Genomic DNA, 23,846 nt, shown 5'->3' with positions numbered 1-23,846 from the left:
ATGCTGATGTCCTTGCACAGCTGTCTGTGGGGTATGCACTGGACCCTAATAACATATACTTAGCGATGTGAAAATTATACACTGTGTCTATCAGTTTGTTCTTCATTAAGATTGTTAATCAGTTTAATCTAGTAATTAATACAACACAGGGCTCAACTTAGTAAGTAATTTAAAGGTAAATTGTTGGAGAAGAGATCTTTCAGCGTAATTTTTTTTGTTTTTCTGCCATTGGAACAAGAGCCTACATTTTCTTCAGAGATTTTATTAAAGCAGTCCAAATTGTATCAGCAGAAACCTTCCACATAAGTAAAATGGAATTTTGCTCTAAAAGTATAAAACAGCATGTATTAAGCAAGTATACGTATAGCAAGGTTAACCTATATCAGGCACTAAAAACAGTATTTGAAAACCAGTAAAGGAGATGGACTAGCTGTCTGAAAACACTTTTAAGCTATGTACAACTGGATTTTTTAACAGCTATTTAAATCACAAAAAAGTATATTAGGGAGAGAGCACTGAGCGTTTGAAATGGCATAGAAGATGTTTTTCTTTTACATGTATCAAACCTGTTCTCTTTTATACTAATTACCTTATGACACAGTGAAATAGTAAATATTAAGCTTCTTCCTAATATGAATGCCCAAAGTCAAAACAACAAAGGAAAAGTTGCAATCCCACTTCCACTGCCCCAAAAGATCTCCTTTGAAAAGAAAAATCGAAGGTGTTGTTCTTCTAATTGTTTTTCCTCTTTTCCTTCCCTCCTATCCTAGAAAAAGAAATGTTTTCCTTAAATCCAAGTACATCCAACACAGTCAATAACTTTATTAAGTTACAATGCATAAGCATATTCATTGGAAATAAACAATACATAAATAAAATATATATTGATTTTATTAATGATTTATTGATGACTCTCTTTTGCAGCCTAGACAATGGGGGAAAATATGGATTCATCTTTGAAGAACTGACGGCTTAATCAGGGATGTAAAACAAACTCACAAATAATAGTGCATAAAAAAGGGAGAAGTACACAGCAGAGATAACAATAAAGCTTGGTGAGTTAAACATGTCAGGGGTCGTTTCATGAGAGAAAAGACATCTAAGGTAGGCATGGAAGGATAAGTCAGTTTCATTTAGTTACAGGCAAAGAGGAATGGCAACCCAGACCGTAGGAATACAGAGAGCAAAGGTAGGAAATGGAAAAGCAGAGAACATGAACAAACACTCGGGCATCGATCTCTTTAGAGCACCCATGTGTAATGGGATAGCAGGAGATAAAGCTGGAATTTGGAGCTACACTCAAATCAGTAAAAATTCTGCCTTCACTTCTTAATTAATTGGAGTTCATCCATTTCAAGATTTCACCCAAGGGCAGAGTCAGGATATTTAACTAAATATCCTAAGGGTTAAGAGTAAGACTATATATCGGATATGAAGAAGTCTTATTAAATAAACTAGGGATGTTTCTACTTCCTAAAGCTTTTGCTTTGGTTGCCAGAAAGCTGAGAGATAAATTGAGTGTTCAATTTCATCTCAAGTACTTGTTTCATCTCTTTTCCTTCTAATTGATTTGTTATGTCTCTTTTTTACAATCCTATTTTATGTCCACTTTACTGTTGTAAACTGACTTACATCCTTTTTGGATGTAGCATACATCCCACGTAAATAAAATTAAAGCACATTTGCCCTGATATCAGGTAAGGTTATAGATGCAACACTGAGTTCCAGAAGAGAAAAGAAGTTAGAATTCAGCCATCACGTCAAGTTCATTCCTCTATAAATTTCTGTGAAAGATGGCCACATAGAATTGGGGTACCAAGTTAGAGCAGTTAAAGTCTGTAATTGTTGGGTTTAGCAGCCCATCTTGGCCAGCTGTCCAGCTTAACCTTCCCTGTGAATCAGTGTTCTGACTACACCACCAAAATGACCTTCTGAAATTTACCAGGCTTCCAAGGCTGCAGATATTTTCAGCTGTACCAGCCCAGCCCTGGCTGTCACAGCTTCCTGCTTGATACTGAGTGGCCAAACTGGAACCTCCGGTACTAGCCTGACCTTTGAAACTCACAATATTGTGCTGCCAATCAACTTTGAGTTTTCTCTTTCTGCATTCCTTTGTGATACTATTTCTGTTGCTTAATTGTAAAGCAGTAAGTCTAAGCCTAAAATGGTACTTTTCTTTTCATGAAGATACTTTGTTTGTACCCAGTAAGCATAATATTGGTAGATGCTTTAGAATAAATATTTACTGACATCTATAAATAATATTTTTTAATTACTGAAAAGATTATTTAAATTTTGTGGCAACAAGAACTATAATAATGGCATTATTTCTGCAGTGGCCAATATGAAATTTGAGAGATGTTTATATTTTATAATTGCACTTTTATAACTGCATCTGTTTACATTAACTATTATATATTCAATGCCTAGTATGGTGCCTGGGATACAAAAGAACCCAAATTAATATTTAGGGGAATGCTGCACAACCTGCAGGCTTAATTATACTTCATTTATCATAGAACTATTGAACTGAAACACAGGTGGTTAATTTTCTTCCCTAAAGATTAGTACATCCACATAGAATATTTCTCATAAAAAATATGCAGAGAATTCTTGGTATAAGATGGAAACCTTTCTTTTTTTTTTTTTTAATCCATTAATGTCAGGTCATTAACAAACAAAAATTTTGCTGTGTGAATAGGTTAGAGTTTCATAGCAGTGGAAGAAAACAGCAATAAAAATCAACTAATTAAGATATAGATGAAGGTTCTTAATAATACTATCTATCAACTGTTTGATCTCAACCCTTAATAACTATTAGAGTAATAATATATTTAAATACATGTATATCAAAATGTCCTGTTTGTTTCTACTTATCATTTATGGTATACTGTATTTTCCATTTGTTTTTTTAATCTTCATCCAAGGAAATGTATTTACTGATTTTAGAGAGGTCAGAAGGGGGAGAAAGAGTGAAACATCAATGTGAGAGAAACATCAATCGATTGCCTCCGTATGTGCCTGACTGAGGATCAAACCCACAACCTAGGTACGTGCCCTGACTGGGGATGGAACCTGTAACCTTTTGGTGTACGAGACAATACTCTAACCAGCTGAGCCACTCGGCCATATCATATACTGTATTTTCACATGTCCTACTTGTAATCAGTTCAGAAAACCACAAAATGATATTAAGTATAATATTTCAGGGCAAATTGAGGAACTCACAATAGTTAGCGAATGAATCCCTTAGCTTCATACACTTATTCTGTTTCATTTTTAGCTATAACTTATGTACTAGTTCATAATCCTTCATGGACTATACACGTACAATGGATGTAAGACACATTTATGCACACATGACATGCACAGGCAGGCTCAGATGACTCTGCTAGGGTTCGGGGGGAAAGTGAGAAAAGGTAATCAGAAATCGCCGAATGAATGTCAACTCCCCATGCCATGTTTGGTTATTTTCATGTTGGCAACAGATTTCTATTTTTCAATGACGACAGAAATGAATTGAATTATCCTAATGCCTTCAATAACGTACACTAGTTGAATAAATTATAGGAGCATTTGCAAATGTACAACGTAAAGCCATCCAGCTGAACAACTGGTAGAATGCTATGTCATTCACAAGTGACATCAGAAACTTCACAGGTGGTAATGATTTTGAGTCTAAAAGTAGATTTTGCTGATCTTGGAGAGTGCTGGGGCAGAGGGTATTAAGTGCGCAAACCACAGAGGCAGATTAGGCCATTTGATATGGCCCTCCCTTCCAAGCCAGGGAAACTTCAAAGCCTGCTCCATCCTCTTTTTTACTCTTTTTTATGACCACGATGCTTCAAACCTGTCTTTCACATCTTATCTCCTTCAGTTAGTCTTTCTAGAACTAACCTGGGTTAGACCTCAAATCTATATTGCTATGAGTATTTGTGTACTTAATTCACACCATGCTGATGGTGACAAACAGGCAAATAGACAGCAAAACTGCTGGGCTGACAACTCAGCACACACCATACCTTGCTACATGACCTTTGAGCAAATTACCTGACCTTAACCTTGCCAAGCCTCCATTTTCACACCTGTGAACTAGACAGGGACAGCAATGCATAAATCTAAAGTGCTGTGCAACAACTATATAGATATATACAGACATAGATATATATACATAGATATATATCTATACATATATCTGTCTCTATATATCTCTATATATAATATGTAAACATATAGAGATATATATAGACAGATATATACATAGATATATCTATTTATACACAGATATATCTATATATCTATATATCTAAATATATCTATATACATGTGTATATATCTGTATAAAGTTCCTACCAAGTACATAGGTATCTTTATAATTATGTGATTGCTGATGGTCTGGTCTCTAGTGACTCTTGCTTTATTTTCAGTATTTCACCATGAATAAACCTGTTTTTTTAGGCCATAAACTTCAGAAAAGCAGAACTTTAACCTTAATTTCTCTTGAAAATTTCAGTCCAAGTACGATCATGAAGTTTTTAATACAGTGGGCTTTAAATAAATGTTTATGAGTAAAAAATGAATAATGGTAAGCGATGTCATGGTAAAATAAAAATTCTGTGTTTTCTAACCTAGACTGCAGATTAATCCTGGACACAAGGCATGAACACTTCACAGCCGAATGGGGTCTTCCAGAATGCGTGCAGTTGCACTTTGACCATTTGGAAGTTTGGAAGCTAGCCTACTTTATTTCCTGCACACAAAGAAAGGCTGGAGGAAAAAGAGCATCCTGTGCATATCTAAAACCCTTTGTCATTAAAGTTGAATACAGCTCACCAGCTCACCTCTCACTTAGGCTAAGGACTTTTCTGTTAGCCTAAAAGATGCAGGCTCCTAGTGCTGAGTGTTTTAATCTCCTAATCAGGTTATTAGTATGAAGAAGCGCCAGATGAATATGCTCCACCCTTCTCCAAAAAGTATCAACAGCAGAAATAAATCAATCTCTTCTGTCTAGTCTAGGATGATACTATGTTTGGATCATGCTTATTTATCAAAAACTCAAGCAGAAAAATAAATGCCTTAAATATTGAATTTTAATAAATTATGAGTTGGTGTTTTCTATTCCTTAATATACACAGTATATAAAGAGTGCATGTGTCTACTGGATGGTTTTAGGAAAATTCCACACTCTGCCCACAAGCAGCCTATTCTTGGCTCCTCTGAGCCCACTTTGTTTTGCCGGTACATTACTTGTGAATATTTTGATCACTATACCGGAAGCTACTTTGAGCACAGGGCACATCCTAGTCACCTCTTTATCCTCTGAAGGACAGAGCATGATAGGTGGCACAGGGAGAGCGGCACTCAGTAAATATTTGCTAAATAAGGGTGCTTTCCTTTGAAGCCAAAAGCAATGAATGGCCTAAGATTCTCCCATTGTCCTTCTCTAAACAACATGTAATTTTACTTGATATGTGTCCTAAATAACTCTATCAACTGGGGAATTTGTTAGCAAAATGACATATCTCCAACAAAACAAGTCTTCAAGGAATAGACTGTCTTTTTAAGTCATAAGCCCTTCCACATCGTGGCACAAAGCACAGACCAGTATATGAAAATGATGCAACAGAAAAGCCTCAAATGACCACGTGAGGATGACCAATGAGTTCAACATGTGCTCTGGAGTTACCCATATCATTTCTTGGTTAAATTTTTAAGGCATTATATTATTGGTGTGAAAGTACATTATCTTCTGGAACTTTGCAAAGCTTCCTCTGAAAAGGATCCCAAATGGCCAAATGCAACGTCACACTACTGCAAGTCCTTATCATATCTGCTGAGGACAGGAGGCCTGGTTTGTTTTCTTTTGTTTTTTTATTAACCAAAGAAATTATTATAAGCATTTGTCAAACTATATGCCATTTGTAATCCAATGTCAGAGCAAAAAGACAAAGTTTTATTCACCAGCCTACGAAATTAAATTTATACCTACTGGGCATGTCAGTTGTTGTATGGTTGAAGCTTTAAAAGTACTGTATCATAACTATTCCACATTCATCCCTAGCAGATTCATAAAAAGGAAAAAAAGAATGCTGTTTTTAAGTGAGAAATGGCCTGGCTGCAACTCAGTTTGGCTGCTCACCATCTGTGTGAACTTGGGCAAGTACGTTAACTTCTCTGAGTCTGTTTCCTCACCTCTATCAAGAGAGTGATGGTTCCTGCCACAAACGTCTGGTTCCCTAATTTTTTAGCATTGGGAGGCTGTGTTTCCCAAAAGAATAGAAGCTGGCAATGTCTCATGGAGAGAAGATGCTCAAATAAGTATGGAACCTCACCTTATTATTTCCATCTGCTTATACTGTTTCTCTCCATAATGTGAAGGGTGTCTAATCTTCAGGCCTATGTCAGGTGTCACCTCCTCCCCACAGCAGGCCCTGGCCATTCAGTTCCACAAAGACCTTCTTCTTTAAAGTTCCTTTCTTCTTTGAATTTCCCAGTTGGTACTCAATTGTATAGCAGCAATACTCAATTGCACTGTTTGCACCATTTTACGTCCCCAACTACATGCCAGTTACATGTCAACTTCACATCTCCCTTCCTCAATTATAAGCTATATGTGTCAAAGAAAAATATAAACTATGTAATTCTCCTTTGGATCCTCTTCTCCTGCCCTACCACAACCACTTAACTCTAACAGGTGCTCAAAATATGTTTGTTAATGCAGTATTCAGCTGAACACAGAGGATGAAGTGACTTGCCTACATCACCTTATTGTTAACATAGTAAAAGAACTTAGTAAGTGAAAAGATCTCAGCACCTAAAGTTTACGAACCATTACTGAGAAAACAGACACAACTTCTTCCTATATTAATTGCTCCCCAAACAATAGTTACTTTAAAAATCCAACCCTCCAAACAATATTTCTCTGAAAAAGTAATTTCTCACATGCAATTTTCAGTGAATGTGGTCCCCCTGAGAGCATTATGCACAATTCTATTTGTATATATTTTACCAACGGTCTCTATTATTGTTCTGGACGTTTCAAATTATTGTTTGGAAAGGTAAAACAATACCTCTGAGAGACTCTACACCTGGATCAAAGACTTGCTTGTATTCCCTGTTGTTTACTTTTGCTATGCCCATCAAAACTCTTAAGTCCTCTGGACGGGGTATTTAAGACCAAATACTTTGTGTGAATGCCACAAAACGGACAATGCAGTTTTGCCCTGAGAAGTTCGAGCAATGACATTCAAAGAACTGCTGAAAATAATCTGAATAAATTTTTCCAGTTAAAATTTGCCTGAGGAACAGAGAGGGCAAAGAAGAATTTCTAGTTATAATGCTATTTAATCTTAGCTAGTTACTTAAAAGCAACATTTTCTAACTATTGTCTTAATAACATAATAAAACAGATTTTTACTATATGTTTATAGTATAAGGCAAAATCCAGATCAGGAGGGGAAAATGTCTAGTAACATAAGAAGATATATATTAAATGTCGCTTTCACATAATACTAACAGGCATATAAATAAAAGGTGAGAAAAAGCACTGTTAATATCATTTTCTCTGGCCCTATGTAAACATACTATATTTAGATGCATAAACAGTGCAATTTTTAAATTATTTTATAGACCATTTTAAATAAACAGTAAGTGGTACTTATAAATCTGTTTTTGCATACTGTCTTGATTTCATGAGAATTTCTCTAAGTATATTAAATAATCTATCATTGCTTTGATAGTTTCTGCTTAAACTATGTTAAGCCATTTACTTGTCAAAGCATGAAAGGATCTAAAGTAAAAAGGCCTGAGTACTCCTATAAAGCCGCCTATTTTACTTGAAATACAACTTTCTTCTCAACTCCAGGTAACTGCTAACTCAATGCAACTGCTTCTTTATTTCCATAAGTAAATCATTCGGTTTATAAGAGTGTCTGATTATTAGGGGTTTTTATTTCCAGGAAAAAGGACATCACGGTTATACTGATACCTTCCCTAAAATAGCCAGGTCTGAGAAGGATAAATGTCAGCCACATTGAGCACATTGCAACCTTGTTCTATCATGTATCTGTCTGCCACCTGGTTCATCACTGAGCTAGCTAGCGTACACTGATGTTCTGCATGACCTTCAGTAAGAGACCAGACCTGCCTGGACAACAATGTGACATTTCCTAGCAAATGACAATATATCCCTAACGATGAAACAATGTTTACTTTATTTTTTAAAAGATTTTATTTACTTATTTTTAGACAGAGGGGAAGGGAGGGAAACATCGATCAGTTGGCTCTCCCACACCCCCAGCTGGAGTCCTAGCCTGCACCCCAGGCACATCGATCAGTTGGCTCTCCCACACCCCCAGCTGGAGTCCTAGCCTGCACCCCAGGCACGTGCCCTGACAGGGAGTCGAACCTGCAACCTTTTGTTTCACAGGCTGGCACTCACTCCACTGAGCCACACCAGCCAGGGCTGTTTACTTTAGAATTAAATACCTATTTGGGATAAAGAATTTGGCAGTCGTCTATACTTCATCTGATCCTGTGCTTTAAAAGAGCTTGATACAAAATGAAATGTTTTAAGAAGTTAACATTATCTTCTATTTAAGTTATAGTCCTTGATAAAACATGATTTTAAGTGTTTTTCTCTTGCTGATATTTTAAAATATAATTCGTTATACTATAAGATCCCACAAGTAGCAATATGATGAACAGGGATAGTCTTTAAGGAATTTTTGGTGAAAAATTTTTAAAAACCTTACATTTTAAAAGTAATTTTTAATAGTTTTTAATGTTACATCTAACCAGTTGCTACATCCTATGCACCCTAAGCCTGTCACTTTTCCCTCAACATACACACCCTCTTCTTCATTCCCATCATTACCCTCATGTAGTCCCTCATCTCTATTCTACAATCCCCATTGCATTGTACATGTGTCCTATGCTTCCTCTACGAAATGCCACTGCAGTACAACTCCTGTAAGCCTGCTTGTCTAACCAAGTGTCTTCATATGCTCCCCACTGGGTATCAAACTTACCACCTGCTCCTCAATGCGCTCACAGTATAGTTCTCAATCTCCCTTTCCCATCTGATTCCTCAGTTCTTCCTACCTACTATTAACTGCTCACCCTATCCCCCCAAGGTTTTTTTCTCTCTACCCTCTTAACTTTCTTCCCATTCTTCTAAGGTCTCCGCAGAAGCCGTAGAAAACATGGCTGGAGTAGTCCCCAAATGTCGATGTTCTCAATCTCCTGTCAGCACCCAATACAAAAAAGTTTTTAAATCTGTTTTTATACTTTCACTGGGTTGTGGAACTGGACTACGCTGATTCAGTGCTGTGCTGTACTACTTCTAGTTAAGTACCTTTGGGCAATTAACGTGCCTGTGCCTGTTTCCTCATCTGTGAAACTGAGATACTAACAGCGCCCATGTCCTAGCGTTGTTCTGAGGAATATATGAATTAATTAATAAACCTCGATCTGGCACATAGAAAGTAGTCTGAAATGTTAGTAATCACTGGTATCGCTATTATCCTCCTTGCTATTCATTACATAGCATTGGCAGTAAGACAAAATAAAATGGTTAAAAATATGGACATTGCAATAAAGAAAAAATGAATGAGATTCATAGCCCTACAAGTGACAAAAAGGTCATACAGTATATTTTCCATCTATAAAAAGAGATGAGATATTTTGTAAAGAAATGTATAGCAAGTGGCAGCTTCTATTATTAATTATTATTTACATGTTTATAATTTCAGAGATGCAAAAATTGAGGAACAGAAAGCGTATATGGTTTTTCACAGGCCACACATCTAATCATATCTGGCATGGTAAAAGAAAATCTATACATTGTGAGGCTGCCTATGCCCCTCCCCTCACAAAAGTCTACGAGTGCTTTCAAGATATAGACCAAAATGCAATAAACATATAAAGATACAATAATTTTAAACTGACAGTAATACTGCTATCACCTCCTACATTTATAATAAAGTTTTGCACTTTCAACACATGCTATCCCATGTGGTCTGTTTTTGTTCTACCTGTACTGCAACAGCTGGACTTGCAAAACAAATGTAGGTTAAGTACAGTGTTCACAGGAACTGATGTATCCTTTCAGAGCATTTTGAAACTAAAATTTAGTACACAGAAATATCCGGGGGGGGGGGGGGGTCTTTGGCTGGAAGACACTAGTGTGGCAAGTTAAGTCAATGGCTCAGAGCTTTTCCCACCAACTTCTGCGCCAGAGCGGGCTATGTGTGGCCTCCTATCCTTTCTGTCCCTGAACCTGACTCCCACCACCCTACCCTCGACTAGCCTTCTACAAGGATGGGAGTTATCCGTCCACGTAGAGCGCTGGAAGATCACTGTAAAGGCAACACCCTCTTGTAATCAGATAAGACAGGCACAAAATGTAAATGTAACCTTATTACAATATAGAGAAAATCCAGTGTCAAATCAAATATAATTTTTTAAAACATGATTATCTCAAGGAGATGTACTAGAATCATTTAAAGAAAACTAATAATATGTAGAAAACTGTAACCATGTATTTGCTAAATGTTTTTCCAAGGATATAAATGTAATGCTTACAGAAATGTATGTGTGCACTGTATAATATGAAAATAATGCATACCAACCAATTACCCTGCCTCAAGTCTAAAAATACAAAATATGCCTAGAGACGTGTCACATCATATGTCAACAGCTCTGCCTGAATCCCTGCTTTGCAGTCACTAATAATGGATATGCTCCATGACTCATCAGAAACAATATACAGAGTTCATGGCGCTCATGGTTCCCTCATGCTCCAAACATGTGTTGACACTAATGACAGCTACACCTCATACGGTGGGAGACAGGTTCAAGAGGACAACCAGCCAGAAAGCAACTCTTCTGAGGCTCCCTATAAAATCTGCCCCTCTCCCCCCACCCAAGAAGAAAACCCTACTACATCCTTCCTATCTTATATCTTAGGCATCCTTCAAGGAAATAAAAGTAAGCATACTTTATATAGATAGAAAAGAACGACATTTTTTTTTTCCAGCCTAACTCTCACTGCGCCTGGCAAAATGTACTTCGGTTATGAAAATATCTAAAAGGAATGTATCCAGGACCTATGCCATTGTGCTTTGTTTACCAGTCAGATGCTTTTTCAAGAAAGTGTTCAAATTATAATGATAATGCCTCCACGGATAGGAATACTTCAAAGCCCAGAATGTTAACACAGAGATGTATTTTTACTTTTCCTAACGTTCAAAACAACGTCCTCTTCCCTACAGAGGAAAATATTTCATCGTCGGGAACTCATTAATCTTTGATTAACATGTGGTCAGGAGTTTGTCTGGATTTATTTGGCATTTTTATTTTCTAAGGAAGGAAAGGCATAGCAAAGGAAAATACATATTAAGCATTTGAAGATAATTGCTATTTACTGAAAGCTCTATGCTAAAATAAATTTTAGTGACTCGTTTATGTTTGGTAACTTTGGGACAATGATAACTATAGTGTCTCTAAAAGGTTTCTAAGTAGCAATCATACTCTATTCTGGCCTTTGAGAGGTGTTAACACTCATCCCCTAATTATAAGCCTTTTCTGTGTTATTACTACCTCACCATTAAATCTCTCAACTAAACAGTAGTTTTGAGGAAATAAAAATAGATGTTAGGTGGTGTGTTTTCTCAAATTTTGGTTACAATGGATAAGAACTACAAGGAATTTCTACATAGAATAAACTTCCTTAGCTTGAAAAAATAAAAGTTCATTTTATTGCATTTTGACCAACAAATTCTTTAGGCTTTCCCCCAGAATACTGTTTTCAGGCTTTATTCTAGAATAGCACTGCCCAGGAGAAGCGTCATGCATGCTACATTTGTTATTTTGAAGTTTTCTAATAGCCACATTTAAAAAGGGTTTTTTAGAAAGCAAGTGAAATTATCTAATGATGTATTCTATTGTAACAAATATATCCAAAATACTATCACAGCAGCATATTTACAATCAACATAAAAATATTAAGCAGATGTTTTACATTCTTCCCTTTGTACAAAGTTTTCAAAATTCAGTATGTATGTTACACTTTGAGTAAATCTCAATCCAGACCAGCCACATCTCAAGTGCTCAACAACCACATGCGGTCAGTGGCTGCTGTACTGGACAGCACGTTCTAAATTTCCAGTAACATTAAGCTGTTCAGCCTAACAGGCCACACACACTTTAAAATCTTCCTGTGTAACATCCTCTATGATCGACATCGCTGTTAGGATTATATATTGAGCTGAACATTTAAATAAATGTATTTCACTTCCTCCTTCCACCCCTGGGACCCATGTACCTACTGCCCACCCCGATGTCTTTTTCTTACAGTATAAGAAACCTCAAATCACCTATTCTTTTCAGCTTCTTCCAAACAAGATCTAAGATGTACTCTAGTTTGAGCATCTTCTAACAAAGCAGAAAGCCAGGAGGTGCAGCAAGGCTATCCTCTCTTTCCATAAATAGATATATCTACTACAGGCCTAATGTATGGCGACAATGATAAATGCAAGGGCAATTTTTTTTTCTTGCTTACAATGAAGACAGGAAATTTTATATAATGAAGTAATATACCATTCCTCAATAAGAAATACAATTTTATTCTTTGCCCACCACCTCCCCCCCAACTCCTCCCAGGAGAAACCTTGGGATATTCTGTTCTTTCTTGGAACAAAACCCAGTGTTTCATTTCATAGGAATTCTATGCCCAGAGGAAGAACAGAATGTTGGAATCAAAATTTAATGAATTCAACTTGGAGTCTAAGTTTGCCTCAAATGTGGAAACATAAACACATGCAATAATATCTCAAACCATAAAACATTTTGGATTCTCTGTTGGCAGGACTGCATAGAGTATCACACTTGATGTGTATCTGCACACAATTTGTTCTTACTTACACGGGAAAAAAAATTAAGTTAGGCACATGTGAGGTTTTCTGAGTCTCTCAGTAATAATAAGACCTGATTATTATGTCTTAGATGACACTGTAATTACAGACGGATGAATGGATGAACAGGTTTTCTGGTGCTGACCCAACCTGTTCCCTAAAGCACAAAAGACAACTTTTGTAGTCCTCAGTGAGAAACCCTCCCCCCGCCATTAAACAAATAAAACTTAAAACTATGTCTATATCTTGTGAGAAGGTCTAACGACACACTAATCCAATAATCAAAAAAAAATTTTTCAATCCCATGCAAACACATAACAGATGAAAATCAGAACACTATAGGCTCCCTAAAAAAATAGTTTGGGGCTGTACTTGTCACCGACTTTAATAAAGCAAAGATACAATTGCCAATAATGTGCTTTCTCAGGCTACAAAATAACTTTATTCAGCGTCTCTGGCCTATAACTCTACAACTAAGACATTCTAAATTCTAAACTTTTTTAACTAAATATTCTCAGGATGAATTTTACGTTCGTTCTACTTTCATTTTAACTCGTCTCGGTTGATAATATTTTATCTGAACAAGACAAGGAGACACACCAACGCTCTCAAGAACCCCCAGGGAGATAACATGGAGTGTGGGTCACTTATACTAGTTTAGAATAGTTATGCGCTAACTACCCCTATGTATAAACAGACACTGTGTTCAAACCCAGGAGGGAGGAACATCGTGTCCACTGGTGTAATATTTCAAAGCACGCTGCAAAGGGCCTGCAAATCCAACGGCATTCGTTAGGACTTCTCGTTCACTGTAGTAATTTGTTTAAGAAATTCCTCAGTGCGTGGCGGAGTTTACCTTCCATTTGCTATCGCTCGTGCCCATGCTGGTGGGCACAGAGAGTCAAGGCAGTGGCAATAACCCTTCGGGCCGCTTCTTGCTCAACCTCAATCCTAGGGAAGCGCCCTCCACGGAAACACACGAAGAAGCGCGGCAGCTGCACGTTCTCCCGGCCCCGGAGAGACTTCAGAACACAATTACTGTTCTGGCAGCACCCCTGCAGTTGTAAAGCGCTGTGTGAGGGGCAAGCACAGGCTCCACCATATACCTGCTCGTGTTACAGGCTCTGGAATCAAAGTATTCTCACATGACACATTACTACCAATAACAGATTCCGCCTCCGTTAAAAAAAAAGGGGGGGGGAGCGCTACATATTTGTCCTCCTTTTGTCTAAAAAAACAGAACCCAAGTACTAACTACTTCTCATTCCTTTCCACCTTTCATGGAAGCAATTCAATCAACCAACTGCGGCTCCACCCAGAGAGCGTCTATACTTACTTTTCTTACAGCTTTGAGTGACGCACTACAGAACGATGGGGGGCGGGAGGTGGGGGGGGAAAGAGCCCTCTCATGCAGGGCGTCTTCCGCTCTGTAAACTTGGCAAAAAGGCAAACTGGACTGAAATACAGCACTCTCCATATAAGGAAGCTGAACTAAACATGCCATGCGTAATTTATGGGTAGCAGACAGAGAATTAACCTTTGCGTGCACATATTTGGCCCAGATGCAAACCGGGCGGGATGGCAGCCCCGGAGATAGAGATGTGGGATCTCTCGGGGAAAACAGGGGCTCCCATCGGACGGGCGCGCATCTCCCCCCGACGAAGGTCATTAAGTTGTAAGTACACTTGCACGCACCTGTTTATCCTCCCCACCCCTTTCTTTCTCTCTCTCTCTAGGCTGCCAAGTTGGAAGCTGGCTGCGCTCTGACAGCGTCCGCAGAGCCCGGGGACGGGCTGCTGGAGCCCGGCTGCAGCTGCAACCTCCCGCTCCCCCTCCAGCCCTAGATGGTGTGGTCGGGAACTAGCCGCCGTGGCTAGCCAGCCCCCGCCGCTACGAGCCGCAGCCCGGAGCCTCCTCACTTCCTCTTCGAGCCCCGAACAGCCCGATAGCGTCCAGACAATGCCGAGCAGCGCCAGCAAATGGAACATGGAAACTTACCTCTCACATGTTTTTTTCAGAGGCAGCCCGACTGCCGACCGAGTGCCCAAGGCATTGTGGGAGTCCTGATTCCGAGAGGCCCGCGATTTAAAATTGAACTTGTCAGTGCCCGGTCACGGGAGCATGGTGAGCGCCACAACTCATTCAGCTGCAGTGAAAAGACTGTTGCATGTCGCTGTGCAGCCTCTTATCGCGGAGGTCTGGTTTCCGCTGCTGCTGCTGCGCGGCCCCTCCCCCGCCAGCCCAGCCCCACCAGGAAGCCCGGGGCGGACTCGGCGAGCTCCGGAACGCACGCGGCGCCTTAAAAAACGCTCGAAAACTTTCCGCCGCTCGCCCGCTCGCCCCCTGGCCGCTCGGTAGCCCCTCCGCCTAGCAAAGTCCTCAGGGAGGGTGGTTGCCACTCGCGGGTGGGCGCGGAAAGCAAAAGGAAACCCGAGCCGGCGCTAGCGAGGTGCATCCCCGCAGCCAACCGGTGGTATCTTCCATCTTATACGTTCCACATTACCACCTCCCAGCTAGGGTGCAAACGGGACGCACTCCTACGACTTTGGCTCCCTGCGACTAGCAGGGCAGACGAACGGGTTCGTTTTTTAGATAGGCCCGTGGATGGAGCTTTGTAAGGAAGCCTGCAAGGTTAGACTGAAGGTGAGAATCCGATGAGGGTAAAACATTAAGATCTGGTGGGGCTGCCGCCCTAAAAATGCACCACACGGTTTTTGAACCTGGATGGCTCGCGGGCGGGAAAAAAAAACATCTGCAAGACCGACCCGCCAGTGTGTATCTTTCTCAAGTAACAGGGTGGGTGTCCACGGTTTTGGAATTCCTCAGTCAAACGGATTGTCATACAAGCACAAACACAGACCAGCTTCCCATCTAGTTTGTAAATATTTGAAATGTTAAATCCCCTTCCTTGCCCACTCTGCGTTATTTGATTTGTAGAAGAGTCCCCCGCCAACACGCGCGCGCGCGCGCGCGCGCACACACACACACACTTTTAAAAATAAAAATATCATTTTCTGAAGTACTGGAATATTCCAAGGCAAAAAAAAAGTCATAATATTGTTGGAGCAAAAGAAACCACAGCCCCAAATCATAATTCACTGGGTGTTACAAGATATAACTTGGCTTCACTTCGAATGGAAAGAATCCTGGACTAACGTGATGTGATACAGTTTTGGATATTTGGGGGTAGAATTTTCTTTGGATTTAAGGAATGTTGATAATTTATTCAATGATTCTAATTAAAAATACTTGTTTTATGTTTGGACACAGTTTGGAACAACATGCTACATATGCTTCCATATTCTTCCTACAACTTTGTTGTGTTAAAAAGGGTGGGGCCAGCTTCAGAAGGAGAGGGAAAAACAGCATGAAATGTACTCAAGTACAGAAATACTTCCAGAGGCACTCGTAACAAACTTGAGTTCTTAACTCTTGGCTGGATCCACAAAACATTGAGTTAACATTGCGCACGGCTCCCTTCCAGAACAAATAAATTAATTAAATGGTGCCGTTTCTCAATGTTAATTATTAAAAACTATTCAAGTGCACACATAGTTGAAGCAAATTAAAAGGACATGGATGGGCATCCCCTACCTGTCGATTAATAGCTATGAGGGCTTCCTTCTAATTTAGCGCTGATTTCAACGTCTAGAGTGCCTGCTATGCCAGAGATGCAAGTGTGGATAAGACGGAGTCCCTACTCTCAAGGATAATACCCTGCTAGGGAAGAGACAAACCAAATAATTCTCCCTGAGCAATCAATGCTAAGACGGTGAAGGCAAGCCCAAAGGGGTCCTGAGAAGAATCAGGGAAGGCTTCCCGGAGGTGTTCATTTAATGGGTATATTGAAAGGTGTGTGGAAATTAGCAAAATGAAAAAGGAGTCCAGGTCAAGTGGTGAAAAGAGCGTGGCAAATACAGCAGACCTGCCAGTTTACCCGTTGGAAGTGAGAGGGGATCAGAGGAGGGGAGTGACAGGTGAGCCCAAAGTAGGTCTGTGTTTATCCAAGGAGTCTCAACTTCACTCTGAAAAGTGTGATGGACTACAAGAGTTGACACAGCAAGGAGATATGTGGAGGCTGGGCTTGTATTTCGGAAAGATCCGGTGGCAATGGCTTGAGGGAGGACTGGAGTGTGGGATGGCAGCGGGTGGAAGAAGGCTGGATGGGTGTGGACAGACTGGAATAGTGACTCACGCAGGGAATGAGGAAGGGAGGAGCCTTGGGAGACTTTCAAATCCGTGGTGTAGCCTATTGAATTGTTTGCTACTTGCCTTTGAATTTCTTCCGTTTCTCTCCCGTGCTCCTTGACAGCAGACCCTGACTTCTGAGCAGGACCACCACTGCATCCGCCAGCAGGTCCGTGCCCTCGCTGGTTTCCATCCGCCTCTCCTCACAATGTCCAATGAGAGCCAAGAGCTAACCCACTTGTAGGAAATTACTTTCAGTGGTCCTCTGACCCTTGTGCAGTTCCAAGTGAGTGCTTTGGTGTTTTGTTTTGTTTTGTTTTGTTTTGTTTTGTTTTGTTTTTCTTGTGGGTTAGAAAATTTGGTATTTGAAACAATATGGTGAAAAACAGAACTTTGAATCTCTGCATGATGCAAGATGGGAAATTATCCAAGAGGGGAAATTATCTTTCCACTACAGCCCTGGAGGAGGGGAGGAATTCTGGGAACAAAAGAGAAATTGAAACTGAGACAAGTGTCCTGCTCCACGGAACAGAAAGTGAAGAAATACAAGAAAGACCCTTGAATGTTAGAAACCAAATAAACATCCCAGTAAATAACAAAGAAGATAAAAAATGGTATTTTACATCTGAGAAAGGAAAAAGGGATGGCTAAGAAAACTCATATAAAACAGTGGTCAATCAAGGACTCAAAGACGAGTTAAAGTAAATCATGATTTAAAAAAAATTCAATGTCACTGGTTTAGCTTAATTTATCATTTATAATATTACATCATGAATAATGACATTTTAAATATCAAAGCATTGTAGTATACACCAGATCATATGTTAAAAATATTAAATCATGTTGCCAGCTTTCAACTACCAGAGGAATTCTAACCACATTTCAAATTGTGGAAATTATTAAAAAATCATTATAGTAATAAAAAGTAAATAGTCCCTCATTTAGAATACCCACTAATATTCTCTCAGTGCTGGGGAGAATTATGGTTTCTCTTACTTCTACGAAGTATAGTTATATAGCCCACAGGTTAATGAGTGAGTATATCCATAAATATAAGGAAGATCATTTATGGGTAGACAGGAAAATTATAGAAAACAATTTCAGATGAAATAAAACTACATCCTCAGATAAAAGAACATGTTCACCGTGAGTTACTGAAATATCTCAGACCATTCAGATCTTAATTATGCCAGTTAATCCCAATAGAGATACAAGTAAGAAATACGGTTTTAAAAGATAATATCATCTCCCTGATTTACCAAGGATGCAGATAAAGGAGATGATAGCATTTATCAGTTTACTCAAATAGACCTGTGTAATTATGTGAGTGTAGGTATTCTGAACTGGGTCTTTTTTGTCCTACATACCACATTTCTAGCTCAATAAGCTCTCACTGCCTGCCAAATATAATTTGCTTCTTCTGGACACACCCCACCCCCACAATCATATAAATGAAAATATACCAAGAAGGTATGCTTTTCAAACATCAAAATATGGAAAAGTCTTGAATCACTAATGTACGAATGCTGTTTTTTTTATTATACTAAGATAAAAAATAATCTGTTGCAAGATAGTGTCAAAACTGAGACACGAATTCAGGTCTCTTGCTTTCTAGTCCGTATTTAACTATAGACATTAAAGAGGACAAGCTGCTGAAAGGCATCTAGAGTTGGAAACACTCTTGTATGGAGAATCCATTTTAAGTCAATGCAGTAAATGCATCTCTGTTAAACTTCACAGCCGGGCAGGAGGTACACTCTTTTGTAGCCTGGATTCAAACTTGTTCAAGAATAAACATACTTGATAGAATTACATGAATTTAGTCTACTTTGATGGACCTTTGTATACTTCACACATCAAAGTAAATTTTAAAAATCATACCCAGTATTTGAATATATATTCTATTATAGATTGTGTATATCTATAATACAGACAGTCCCCAACTTACGATGGTTCGACTTTGGAATTTTTCACTTTACCATGGTGCAAAAATGATATATATTCAGTGGAAACCATACTTCAAATTTTGAATTTGATCTTTTCTTGAGCTAGCGATATGAAGGATGATACTGCTGTGATGCTGGAAGATCACAGCGAGATGATTTTTACCAACTGTAGGCTAATGTAAAATTTCTGAGCATGCTGAAAGTAAGCTGGGCTAAGCTATGATGTTTGGTAGTTTAGTTGTATTAAATGCATTTTGACATAAAATATTTTTGACTTACTATGGATTTATTGGAGGTGTAACCCCATCCTAAATCAAGGAGCATTTATATATATATAGGATATTTTATAATAACACATTATACAAATACTTAAAGCACTTAATGTATAAATCAAATAAATGTGAAAATATTATATAAAATTCAGCTTGTCTTAAAATGTTTATAAAGATTAAAACTGAGTTAAAACATTGATTTGATTACGCATTTCTAAATTAAGTGATTTCTACCTAACAGTTGAATCTAAATCTTCAATGTTAGTATTCCAGCATCTGAATAGAGAAATAGGACACAAATACATTTCCGAATTAAATGCTTAGAACCACAGAATGTTAGCAGGAAATGGAACATTGGAGGCCATCTAGCCCTGTTCCCTCGATAGATAGGACATTCATCGTGTCAGTACACTGGCCTGTGACTGAGCAGAACTGGCATTAGTGTCTTCTGCCTCTCTTAGGCCATTTATTTTCACTATTTTTCTTAAAGACTCTGGGGCAACAAAAACTCTAATATAGGTATAATGGTTCTCCCACTTTAATAGGAAGAGGAACCACAGAGCAGATTTCTACTACAGTTTTTTCTCCATTTCTCCCATCTTTCCTTTTTTCTTACTGTATTCGTTCCATTTTTCTGTCCCTCCTTCCTTCTTTCCAGACAGAAGACACATTTCACACGATGCCTCTATTCATTTCACAAGTGTTTAGTGAGCATTCACCATGATAAGTCCTGTTCTGGGACCTGTGGTTGCAGTAAAAAGACCCAATCACTTTTCTCAAGGAGTTTGCTGTCTGCTAGGGGGAGGGTGACAGGCACTAAACCAATAAAGAATTAATCCAAAGAAAAAGATAAATAAATACAGGAGGCAATTTCAGATGGAGGTAAGTGCTATGAGATCAAAGAAAGCAGGTTGAGCAGATGAGGAGGGGTGTTTGTGGTTGAACGGGAAGGTGAAGAATCGAGGTGGTCAGAGATAGACAGAGTCCTCGAGGATGTGAAGAATATCTACAGAAGGACCATTCGAAGTGTGGGAACCACAGGTCTAGAGCCTTAAGTACCAAACTCAGGCTAGGACTGGAAGTCCAATGGTGAATAAAAACCAGTAGGACACTTCAAGGAGCTTATAGTCAAGAAAGAAAAATAATGCATCTTAAATCAATCGCATTCAACATGGAAAGCTACAATCATGATACTTTTGGTCAGTGGGGACCACTGAAGAGTTTGCTTAATCTCAGAACAAAATGGACAATGTGCTGCCAAAAGAGCGGGCCCTGGTCAGAGCGCACGGGGCAGCAGATGGCTGAAGCCCTGGCAGAGGAAAGGGGTTCGTTCGGACACCCTTCGCTGTAAGACATGTAAACATTGGAGTCTTACATCCCGGAGCTGCGGAGGATCCAGAAAGTGGTTGCCTCCCTGCTTTGAAGGATGTGAAATATGTGATGTGTATGTATGTGAAATTTATTTTTTTTCCTGAAAGTCAATGCAGTATAGAAAATCCAAAACTAAAGAAGATAGAATATATTTATAAAAATCAGCAGTGATCCCCAGTTTCCCAAGAGAGTTACTGGTAATATTACTTCAGTCCTTCCAAGCATTTCTCAACACATTTTTGCATAATTGATATTGCACTGTGTAATACACAGTTTTGTAAGTTCCCCCCACGTACTCTCATGATATAACTTCATAAAATGAAAGACATCCCCCATGTCATTCATTATAACCTCACAGCTAAGGAGGGGTCAGGCCTCCTGCTCCGCAGTGCGGTGTGTCTCAGATCCTGAATTAATGTGTCTAATGTGTCATACAACTCTAAACACTCCACCTGCGATATACACATGTCTTCTCACATGGACAGTCATTACGGAAAAGAAAATATATAGTAATGCTCTTTGAATAAGTACAATGGTTACAAAAATAAATATGAAACAGGTAGTCAGAAGGTCAAAGTTCACATATTACTTATGTACACTTGTACAAATTACCTGCAGTAGTGTGAAACAGTTTCTGCCATCTCATAAAATTGTGTGTTGTGGCTTAGCCCAGAATCCCTTTGTAATATTTAAAAATTAATATGTAATAGGTCTTACAGTAGAAATGCGACACTGTATTTTATGTACTATAATCCAAACATTTCTATGTATTAACGCTGTTCCAAGAAGAATAAATGCAACTGAAAAAAATATAGCCATTGCTTCACTTGTTCCTAAATGCAAACAATTTTTTGAAAATACCAATAGCAAGGTTGATCCCCCCTACTCCAAAACATGTACTGTATCTATCCATTTCATTTTTGAAGTTCCTTTCTTTTGGCTTTGTAATATCCCACATCCCTTTCTCTATTCATTCCATTGTATGGGGGTCTCTCTCTCCTCCCCGCCTCTCTCTTTCTCAGAATCTTTTGCTGGCTCCTCTTCTTTCTTACCTCTGTTTCCCAAAATTACCTTCAGACCATGTCTCAAAAAGTGCCCTGAAAGGACTTTTGAATAAGAATAACTTCTGTCATCTTAAATGGCGGGAGCTTCATACCTACATCTTTTTTCCTTTTCCCCTCTTTGCTTTGCCCAACAGCGTAGCAACTGAGTAGTAGAATCAAAATAATTCTAATATCTTAACGTGATCTTCAGTATGCTCCTTAATTCACTTAACCCATAGTTATTGAGCAATGACTATGGGCCAGGAGACTGACAATACAGAAATATTTCAGATTTCAAGGTGCTCATAACCTGGTCTAGTTGGTGGAGACAGATGTGGCAAAAAAGAACCTCACGCATTTGGAAAAGAGTGTAGCAAATGAAACAATTCAGTTACATTCAGCAAACGCCGGGGGCTCGCCTGTGCCAAGCAGATGGCAAGGGGAATCGGACTGGGCCAGGCCTTGCATGGCGCAGACCCCCAGGCAGCTGGCAAACGGTAAAATTACCTGGCACACGTTAAGGCCTAAGAAAGATTGGCACAGGAAAGCGGTGAAGGGCCATCACACAGACAAGCAGCTTGATCATGTGAGTACTTTAAACAAATCGTTGCCCTAGCAACCTGAGGAGAAAGTTTGTTTTTCCCTCTTTTCCCGCCGCCATTAGCCTCCTAAGTGTCAAGTCCAATTCCCGAACCCTGGGGCTCCCAGACTGCAGGTTTCCTGACCCAGCCTTGGGTGAGTCCTAGGCTGGCCTCGCAACTCCCTCCTGGCCTCCCCAGACCTTCAATAACAAATCCTCAACTAGGTGATAGGAGATTATCTGATTAAAGTCATTCGCACTAAGGCGAAAATGAGGCCTAATCCTTTAAAAGTGTTTGCTCTGACAAAGGATAGCTTGTTAACCCTAATAAACCACTAATTGGCTATGGAAAGACCCCTCCTCCTCACTCCCCAGACTCCCCCCACCCTCACTCCTCTGTCTTTCGGTGAAGGGAAACTGGTGAATTTGCAAAGTTAGGGACTCCAGTTACACACATTATCTCCTCGACCCCTCACAAGAGGCCTATGAGATGGTACGTTGAAGACCACCTGACAAAGGAAGACACTGAAACGAGGACAGGTGCTCTTGGGGACATTTTGGATCAATGAAATTAAAATTCCTGGGAGTGACACTCAAGCATCATTTTATTTTTTTAAGGTACTCGAATGATTCCAATGTACAGCGAAGGTTTTCCTGCCACCGAGCTGGAGTTTAAGAAAGGAAATTACCTAGAATCAGGGGCGATCCATGACCTGCTCCATTTTTCTCCCTTTGGCAAGTAAAGTTTATCTGGTTGTACAGAAACAGTGCTCTCCGCAGGAAACTCTGTCTCAAACAGAGTAGGTTTGGAAAGCTGAGATGGGGGTGCGCCTTTGTGCTGCACCTGGTTGGCCATGGTGTGTCTGAGGCAACCGAAATATGTTTCACTTTTTACCAGGTAAACATCAGCAGCTTGTGGGCTTAAAAACAAGCTAGACAAACAATCAAGGCCACACAGAGGATACTCCTACGTATTCAATCATGCTGAGGTTGCTGTTTGCTTCAAATTCTTTACCCTGTGTCTTTCAAAGAAATTGTAAAAATAAATAAATAAATAAAATGTGATTGAATCATCTTGAGGGAAAAGAAAAGAAATTGTGATCATGACTGCACCTCGAGAATGACATCGGGGCCTCTGAGAGTCACAAGTGTCCTGGGGCACTTCCTTTTGTGTTTATTTATATTAAACTATAGAATGCATGTATGGTGTAGAACATATGTGTGTGTGTGTGTGTGTGTGTGTGACTTTGGTGATAAAAACTGTTTTGCAAATTTTAGTATTTTTATATAGTCATTCAACAAATTAATATAGTTAATTTATAAATGCAAATAAATTAATAGGACCTTTCTCATTTGTATCTCATTTGCAGGTAATGTTAGAAGTCTTTAATTTATGGTCTTTGTGAATGTGCTGTCACTCCAGATAACCTTCTGGCCACACCTGGGTGGATCTGAATGGCCATTTTTCTGCTGTAAGTTTAGCAATGAGCTACTGCTGACAGGACCTGATCCCGTCTAGCCTTCTCATTAAT

The 23,846-nt window shown here is 39.3% G+C and overlaps 1 protein-coding gene and 1 long non-coding RNA gene across 12 annotated transcripts in view; one reads left to right on the top strand and one right to left on the bottom strand.

Moving 5' to 3' along the window:
- MBNL1 (muscleblind like splicing regulator 1) overlaps positions 1 to 14,996 on the bottom strand; it is a 166,356-nt gene extending 151,360 nt beyond the window's left edge. For 5 of the 11 annotated variants that reach the window (XM_054579651.1, XM_054579680.1, XM_054579715.1 and 2 more), the window contains exon 1: positions 14,913 to 14,990. Coding sequence is in view for 1 of the 11 variants with exons in the window: in XM_054579707.1 (XP_054435682.1) it covers positions 13,771 to 13,797 (27 nt within the window). In the remaining 10 variants the exon portion in view is untranslated. The other 6 variants (XM_054579751.1, XM_054579732.1, XM_054579741.1 and 3 more) reach the window with 6 other exon arrangements.
- On the top strand, positions 14,469 to 21,501 carry LOC129075670 (uncharacterized). The gene is made up of 4 exons (XR_008529665.1): positions 14,469 to 14,589; positions 14,933 to 15,038; positions 17,227 to 17,388; positions 19,979 to 21,501. It is a non-coding gene; the product is annotated as an uncharacterized LOC129075670 (long non-coding RNA).
- Positions 21,502 to 23,846: the final 2,345 nt, after the last annotated feature.

Source organism: Pteronotus mesoamericanus, unplaced genomic scaffold (assembly GCF_021234165.1).
Source record: "Pteronotus mesoamericanus isolate MK-2021 breed Mesoamerican mustached bat unplaced genomic scaffold, CSHL_Meso_final contig_116, whole genome shotgun sequence".
NCBI classification, from domain to species: Eukaryota; Metazoa; Chordata; class Mammalia; order Chiroptera; family Mormoopidae; genus Pteronotus; species Pteronotus mesoamericanus.
This window is presented reverse-complemented; position numbering and strand designations above follow the sequence as displayed.